Below are 9,497 nucleotides of genomic sequence, written 5' to 3' on the forward strand. Positions count from 1 at the left end.
TCCATTGTGGGAGTTTTAATATTAAGATATAGATATAGAATTGATTGGAACAAACTTTGCCAATATCATGCAACCATTAACATCAATAAAAGAATCCCACTGACACATCAGGCCAACACAACAAATATACCACTATCAAACAAAAATAACCTTGTAATGAAACCTTCCTATGAAATGAAGTTCTCATCAAGGAGAGTTGATCTGACATCTTGATAGATATTACCGGCAATCAGTTGGCCATTTCTTAAATTCCAATTCTAACATGTAGCTTCCATGAAAGAAACCAAACCCATTCATAAAACAGTGAAACCAGAAAGTTGAAAAAGGGTGTTGAGTCTGTTCTTTCAGGAGCAAGCATAGTGAACACATATAACATAACAAACAAAGCTTTTAAACGCCTACAAAGACAAATTTCTATCCAGCAAAACCAACAAGTCTCAATCTAAATGCAAATAATATCTTTCATAGAGAATTAATAAGCTTTTGGGAGACTGCACAACTAAAGAAATGATACAGCTCCCATTTCTCACAAGGACTGTAACATTTAATACCTTCGGGGACCACGGTCATATCCACGATCAAACCCAAACCCACGGTCAAATCCACGATCAAACCCAAACCCACGGTCAAAACCAAGCCCACGGTCCAACATCCGTCCTGAGGGACACTCATAAGCTTGATGACCCCTCCCACCACAGTTGTGGCAAATGACAATGCCCACGCAATCACGACTGATGTGCCCTGGCTGACCACAACTGCGACAAAGAATATCACGGAAGGGGCCACCAACTATTTCTGATGCAAGGCTAGACTTGGGGCATTGTCGTGCCATATGGCCAGCGACATTACACAGGTTGCATACAGGTTCATTAGGGCACTCGCGTGCCAGATGGCCAGTTTTCCTACAGTTGTTACAAGCCTTCTCATTGGTGCAGTCAACAGCAATGTGACCTGGCTTATAGCAGTTGTTGCAGAGCCTTGAATCATGGAGTGACAAGCCCGAGCCTGAGCAGTCACGAGCCAAGTGACCTACTTTGCCGCACACATGGCATATAGGTTCATTTTTGCATTGGCTTGCAACATGCCCAGACTCCTTGCAGTTCCAACACATAGTTTTTGCATTGCACTCTGCAGCTATGTGCCTGATAAGAAAAATTACAACTATTAGGAATATTAAAAGACGTTATATTCCCAAAGATTATACAATGCTGGTCTAATAATACACAACATTTTGGAATAGGTGGAGAATAACTGTGTCACATAACAAAACCATCCCCAAGAGACATAATTTCTTCTCCACTAGAAAAGATGGCCCTCAAACAAAACAACACCAAAGCACTATGGTTGTATAAAAGCTTATAGTTTGATAATTTTTGCAAAGCCACAGGAAGTTTATCTCACCCAGGAAGTCCACAATTGTTGCACACAGCAACATTTGGACAGTCTCGAGCAAAATGTCCAGGTCGCTTACAGTTCTTGCACAAGTAATCTTGCCTGGAAAACAAATAATATGGATAAAACAATTACATTAAAATCTTTAAAATAACGAATGGAGCAATCAAACCCAATAAAGAGAAGCTCAATAAGAGGATACAGTCAAAACTCAATGGTACTGCAGAAGCCCCAATGATTTGCTATAGAATATAGATGATAAAACAAACTTAAACTACATCAAAGAATTTGTTCTTAGCAAGGACACTGCTCAAGTATGGAATACATTTGGTTACTACAATGTACTCTGCAAACACGTCCATCAGTGGATATAGTCAAAACTCAAATGAGTTTGCAAAATCCTAATCAACGCCAAGGACTTGCTCTAGACAGTTGAACTAACTTGGACTAAATGAAGTTGAGCAGGCTTAGCAAGTACAATACTCTAAGTCTCTAACAATCTAACACTTCAGTGCAAATGCATCCATCACTGCAGCAGGTATAGGGGCTTCAAGTTACTCATATGAAATACAATAAGCTGATTTGCAATTTATTTTGACAAGCTAATCAACCTGAATTCCCTTGAAAGAAAAAGTTGAGGAAGGAACTACTAATACTTTAAAACCTAAACTCCTTTACGTAATAATAGCAGGTGAAACCCAAATTGTTCTTCTGTTAACTGAAAGAAAGATCCCGATAACTTCCCAAACATGTTGACATTTATCGAAATAAATTATATAGAAAGATCCCGATGGCTTCACAGGCTAGCAATACACTTGAATGTTTTGAAATCTTTTGGTGTTGTATCTAGAATCTCTAAGACTAGTTATGTACAATCACAGCACTACAATACACAACTAAACAATACACATGTACAGTGGTGCAATTCTGCAATTGGTAACAGTCAATACTGAGTTTTTCCCTCTGATGGTTCTAGTAAAGTATGTGAAATATTGGTGGTCCTAAATCCATTTTAGGGTGGTAAAAGTAGTATCATTCTTTAAAATATCTGTATTGTCATGGTTGATTTCAAGTCTACACACATCATTGGCCGTCTCAAAATGCTCTTTGCAGGGGAAATCTGTTCTATTCTGATGACGATTTCTCTCCTTGTGTTCGGTTGTCTCAACCTAGGATTTTCTTCCCAATCTCTGGTTCTTTAAAAAAATTAAATCAGAAGGGTAATAACATTTGGCATATAAAATCCTGTATATGGATAACAACTAATTAGCATAATTTTCATCAAAACAGAATTCAGAAATATTACAATGTGAAGTCCAGATGTAGCTCAAGTAATCACATGTGGACTAAAGAGAAACGATGGACGCCATAAGGGAAGGCTGGCAGAAAGATGAAAGATTCACCCACTGACATTCTTCTCTTTCATTTCTATACCAAACATGTGTCAGTACTCAGTACCTATCCAGGATAGACACCTGGCTATCTGGACATATCTATTATGTTAGGATTTGTCAAGAGACTGTTCAGCAGTGCTTATTTCTAACAATATATTGACCAAGCGATGGACCACTGATATGATTCTATTAACAGAGCATTAAAAACAGCAGGAGATTCATAGAGGAGCATAGCAGACTACAGTAGACATGCCAGAGTGAGGGTGATACTAGAGCTTCTATTTTCTTACCATTTGACCAAGAAATAAGCTTAGAAAATAAAAAATGTAGAGTCCAGATGTAGCTCACATAATCATGTAACTGGATTATAGGGCAACGATGGACACAAGAAAGAGAATACTGACAGAAGGGTGAAGGACTCATCCACCTGACATTCTTCATTTTCTTTTCTATGCCAAACATGTAACGGCAGCTAACATAAAATCCAAGTTAGTAACCTGACTTATGTCTGGACAAATACATGCATTCTCCAGATCACAAAAAAACATCAGGAGGTTCATAGAGCCTAGCAGTCTACAGTAGACACACTAGGGTGAGAGAGATACTAAAACCTCCATTTTCATCCCATTTGACCAACAAATAAACTTTAAAAATTTTAAATGTAGGGTCCAGATGTAGCTCGCATAATCATGTAACTGGATTATAGGAAAACAATGAACACAAGAAAGAGATACAGACAGAAGGGTGAAGGACTCATCCCCCTGACATTCTTCAGTTTCTTTCCTATGCCAAACATGTAACGGCAGCTAACATAAAATCCAAGTTAGTGGCCTGACTTATGTCTGGATAAATGTGTGCATTCTCCTTTCTCAATTCCAATTCCTAAAGTTTATGACTACCGGGAATTTATAAACTTCTATTCCCAACTATAGAATAAAAATTTAAAGAAAATAAAAAACTAAAAATAAAAAAATGACTTGCTAAACCTATTAAGCTGCATGAAGACCCTCAAATAGCACATGATATGCCAACCTCGATTTTTTCTTTCAAAACATCTAAATAAATAGTTCAGAAGTAACAAATTTAAATATACAAGAAACACTGTGAGATAACAACTGCCACCATAGAGTTTTGGACTGCATGCACGAGAAGCAAGGCTCCCTTCACACTCACCTCATTATTTTTTATATCAAACATGTAACAGTATTTGGCACAAGGAAAATTCCAAAGTTTTGACACCAGACAAGGTACATAACCATATACACGGACCTATCAACAGATAATTCAGTATTATTTTATTCATCTATCTGCATCCCTGTTTTTAGGTTTGTGACACACTGACACCCCTTGTGTGTCATCCAGCTAAACATAACCACGTTATTATTACTTCTGTCTGAAAAATCATGACACATCCTCTTAGGGAGAAAGCACCACAACTTCTGTAAATCAGCACACACAATAAATGCAATTTTTTCAAAAATCAAAACAAGTATCTAAAAAATGTATCGAGTCCACGCAAGGATCTTAATGTTTACTTCTAACAATAAATTGACCAATCGTGTAAAATTGACTAACCAAGGATATAAAAACTCTAAAATGTAGAGTCCAGATGTAGCTCACATAATCATGTAACTAGATTATAGGGCAACGATGGACACCAGATAGAGAATCCCAACAGGAGGGTGAAGGACTCATCCCCTTGACATTCTTCTTTTTCTTTACTATGCCAAACATGTAACGGCAGCTAACACAAAATGCAAGTTAGTAACCTGACTTGTCTGGACAAATGTGTGCATTCTCCCCTGCCAAGATCCTTTTATCAATTCCAACTCCTAGTATATTGACTTCTGAGACTTTATACAGTTATATTCCCAGCTACATGGTAAAAATAAAATAGCTGACTACTTAAGCCTAGATAAGCTATAAAGAGACCCTAAAGTAGCACGAATTATGACGCCCATCATTTCATTTTGAACAATTAGATGAATAGTCCAAAAATAACTCATTCAAACCTACAATACATACAATAGGAGATAGATAAATGCACACCATAGAGAAAAGATCAGCCTGTAGGTAAAAGCATTCTTGCATTTCAACTCACCTCTTTCTTTTCTACACCTAATATGAGTAAAACCTTTTTATTGTAACTGGCAGTTACTTAAATCACCCCATACTGTCTTATGAGGAAAGAACTGCAGCTTCTATAAATCATTACACACAAAAAGCACTTCTCCAAAATCAAGCCAAAAAAAAATGTAAATTATACCTGTAACTCCTACGACTATCCCTTCGATAAGGAGGAGCATCGCGATAAGAAGAGGAAGATCGCTCGTTAGTAGTACGAGTTCTCCTGGATCTAGGAGGAGGAGGAGTCCTACTCCTACTCCTGCTCCTGCTCCGGCTCATGCTTCGGCTCATGCTCCTACTGCTATCCATACTCATAACTCCTCCTTCTTCTTCACCTCCTTCTCAGCAAAACCAAACTTCCTTCCACCTCCACCTTCCTGTCCACATCACCACAAAATCAAACCACCTCCATAATAAGTCCATATCATCCATCTTCTTTTTTAAACACACTTAAACTATACTCAATCCCCACACACACAATACCTTCAACAAATTAGAATTTAATTACTAAAAATAAGCCCATGTATTAAAAAAAATATATTAGTTTATAATCAAAATTTCCCAATCTATGAATCTAAACGACTTCTTTCTTCTGTTTTAAGCAATACGGGGATTAATAACTAATTGGACAGACCTGGGGATAAGAAGAAAACCCTAAATAATCGTTTCGGCTTGTGATGATAACCCTAAAATTAGTTCGTTTCGTTTGCTTTTATAGAAGAGACCAAGTTTGTTTGTGGGCTTTTTGGGCAATGGATGAGTTGGGCTTGGGCCTCACACGATACCAGACCCGGCCTGGTTATTCTGAATCCTATTCATCCCAGGTCAGATGGTCTTTTCCCAATGCCATCTCATAAACATCTCTCCTTGACTTAGTGCGCACTTTGCTTATAACCGTCAAAATGGACAGCTCATACCCGGATGAGATTTAGAACTGAGCCATGCAGAACTCAAAACCTATTATGTCTATTATGTTGGCCTTTTAATTTTTAGGGTTTTAATTTTGGTTGATGTGCTTAAATGCATAACTCCATTTGTATAATGAACGCGTGGTAACATTTTCACTAGTTGTTTAAGTTATTCGACAGAATAGCAAATCGGCCCGACCGATGGCTGGGTTTGCTATACATTTCTTGTTAAATTAGTAATAATTAGTAACAAATAATAACACACCATCATTAACGCCAAGTGTAAAAATTTATCTATTTAATTATTTTTATAACGCTATTATCATCCGTTTTTGGTTCTGTACCCATCCATATGCAAGCATAATTACATATGCTCTTGGACTTTAGATCCCTATATTAATTAGTAGGCCAAACATGTCATTTAGACACTAAAGCTGAGTCCAATGGCTCTCTATCCCCTTAAAAGTAAAGCTAAAGTCAACAAATTTTACTCTCTATCCTCATTTTACTCTGTATATACACAAAGAATTTTACTTTCTATCCTCATTTTACTCTCTATATATAGAGAGTAAAATGATGATAGAGAATAAAATCTGTTGACTTTAGCTCTACTTTTAAGAGGAAATTAATGATAGAGAGTAAAATCTGTTGACTTTAGCTCTACTTTTAAGAGGAAATTAATGATAGAGAGTAAAATCTGTTGACTTTAGCTCTACTTTTAAGGGGATAGGGAGTCATTGGACACAGCCTAAATAAATTACAAACAATGAGTCAAAATTATTCCATCCTTCAACTGAGATGATTTCAGTTGTGGATGTGTATGAAAAGTAACTCTAGGAAACGACCAAGCTATACCCTTCCAGTCCCCTCCCACATTGCAATTGACAAATGAATAGCTTGAGTTCTCATTTATGGATGCTTTATGTACATTCTGGTACTGGACTTGCCATAGAACTGCACATTGAACTCAACTCCACAATGACAATAATTCCGTGCAGACAAATTTGACATATAAAAAACTGATAAATATAGTGAACAAAGCTCTACTTTGAGGATAGAACTATTGAATACATGATCATAAGAGCCAACAATGTATAAAAACAAACAGATGAGAGTGCCAAACCAAATCGCTAACTTTGAGGAAGTGCATAAATAAACCAAATACTTGCAATGGCAAGTGATGCTCGGTATCTATTTGTTTGCAATGAAGGGAGTGCTAGAAAGCAACAATCTATTGTTATGATCATAATCAACTTAAAAAGAACCATTTAATGTAACACAATACATTTTCTTATTAGTAACTATTTTTTACTACTTTCATTGAAGACTCTCGTTTGGTTCTCATTACATATGCATTCAAGCATCATAAGACAACTATTGACTAATTGAAAGAAAATAGAAAAGAGTAATTTTGAAGTAAGATATGTACTATTGGAGAAATGGACTGAGTATAAGGTCTTCCTAAATGGTCACCTGGTAAGTCATATAAATTAAATTTCTTAGATAGTTTTCCTAAGTCAACATAAATGCCACTATATTGTCCAATAGGAAACCTTATATGCATGGACATTATTTCTTTTCACGTCAAACACTACTTCTTTCTTCGATTATGTGAAATATTTTAGATATTATTTATGCAAAAATACATAAAACAATGAAATGAGGTGCATGTTTATTTGGTAGCATATATATATGATTACAGTGTGAGTTGTTTCCACCTACATACTAGTTTTTTAAAGTAAAAATTGAAGCACATTAGTATATAAATTAGAACCTGAGTGGAAAGAGAAACATACCTTCTGACGGATCAGCAAACTCAAGCAAATCAAGATAGTCGTATGATTTTACCTGTAATGAACTGTATAGGTGTATATTTTGGGTTCAACGACTTGATATTGTGTTTGATAGGGAATGACTGCACTCTTTTTTGGGACAAGAGTTGCCTACATATCAAGTTTCTTGGATAAACTTAAATCAAGCCTTACGTAGTTCATCTCTCTCTACTTATAGATGTTTGAGCTGACTTTCTTTATTTGCTTCAGGCCCTTGTCAAGTGTAGATCCATATTTTGTGCTATCTTGATGATTCGTCATTACTCCTGATGTTACAAAGTAAGTCTCCTTGATTGGTGCATTGACTAAGCTCCAGGATCACACTAGATCATTTACTTCCATATATGGCTGTAACTGAGATTTGGGACAACCTGAGTCTAGGTCGTTGTTACATCCTGATGGCTTGGTACGAGCTAGTGAGGTACGACCTGGTGTGTGGACACATGTGTTGTAGTGATATGAATGTAGAATGGAGGGTACTTACACAGCCCCCTTTATTTTATTTATTCTTTGGACAGCTGTGGTATGAAAAGAAAAGATAAAATAACGCTTTCGAACACGTGTCATACAGCTGGTTCATTTGAATAGTTTTGAAAAATGTGCGAGAACAGTTGGACTTGATCCATGGGCCCAAATCGCGGCGGTTTGTGGATGAGGCTATGATTGTTTTTTTTGTAGAAAGGCAAAATGTTTTGTCAGTTTTTTTAGATTTGTGCAACTGAAGAGTTTTGGCGTGGGAAGGCTTCTCATTTCTCATTCTATCAACACAAGTGAAGAAAGAAAAAGCAGAGAGAAAAAAGAAACTTTTCGTCTTTTTATCTTCAAGTGCGTTCTTTCAATCTAAAAATTTGATCTTTTGTTTCCTTTTTGGTTTCGTAATATCTATTACCAATGATAGTTTGAGTGGGGAGGTTGAGTTGGATCAGTGGAGAGAGAACTATGAGTGATGAAGATGGTGGTGTTAGGGCGCATAGTGGAGGTGAGGCTTCATCGTCTTCCTTATTGGAGACGATGGTTGAGGAGGTGGTTCCTAGGTCGGTGGATTATACAGCTGCTTTGAGGGAAGAGTTTGGCTGGGTGGACTCCGACCTGAATGTATAAGACCTGGGGTGGAGAGAGGAATGTGTTTGGCTTGGATTACGTTCCTCAGGATGGGGGTGTTGTGGTTTGTTATGGTCAACTGAAGGCTAGGATGAGGCTGCTGTTCTCATGGATTACTGTGGAAGTTTTGAACTTTTTGGAAAAGTCTCTTGTCATTTCGTAGGGAATAGTTGGAGGGTTTTCTATGTGTTGGATTTGCTGAATGAGATGGGCTATAATATTTTTGTTTATCAGATGTGCTAGAGCATTTCTCTGTGAAGAGATCGTATGCAATGAACTTTAGTTTGCAGTTTGTGAAGGGAAAATCTACTGTTATTGTGGGGCTGAGTAAGGAGGATTGGGGGCGTAGGCCATTATTGGTTGTGGGTAATTACAACCCCTCTGATTAGGAGATGGATAACCGTACTATAAAGTGGGATGATAAGTCATTATTTTATAGGTCATATTGTATGTATTGTATTTGATATTTTGAACGTTCTGATAGCTTTGTTTTGTTTTTGCAAAGGTTGCTATTTGTGGGAGCACAAGCATTGGAGTTATAGAAAAGTTTGCTTGTTTGAGTTGGGAGGAGAAACAAGCTGTCTTGGGGGAGGTTGCACATTACTTTAAGAAGCGTGGAGGAGAGAAGATCAACCGAAAGAAGATGGAGCAAAATAAAAGGGCTCACAAGCTCGTGTTTGATATCTCTGATTATAGCTCGGATACTGGGATGGAGAGAGAGAATCAAAGGAGAGCACCTATTT

General features: G+C 37.1%; 1 protein-coding gene across 1 annotated transcript; it reads right to left on the reverse strand.

The window, feature by feature from the left end:
- Positions 1–269: 269 nt before the first annotated feature.
- On the reverse strand, positions 270–5,617 carry LOC147488784 (uncharacterized). Its single transcript, XM_086571082.1, has 4 exons — positions 5,548–5,617; positions 5,053–5,290; positions 1,402–1,494; positions 270–1,142 (listed from the first exon to the last, which is right to left on the reverse strand). Exons 2-4 carry the CDS (start codon positions 5,226–5,228, stop codon positions 545–547), a joined length of 867 nt encoding a protein of 288 aa, XP_086427208.1. The 5' UTR covers positions 5,229–5,290; positions 5,548–5,617; the 3' UTR covers positions 270–544.
- Positions 5,618–9,497: the final 3,880 nt, after the last annotated feature.

The sequence above is a fragment of the Coptis chinensis genome, chromosome 7 (assembly GCF_015680905.1).
Source record: "Coptis chinensis isolate HL-2020 chromosome 7, ASM1568090v1, whole genome shotgun sequence".
NCBI lineage: Eukaryota > Viridiplantae > Streptophyta > Magnoliopsida > Ranunculales > Ranunculaceae > Coptis > Coptis chinensis.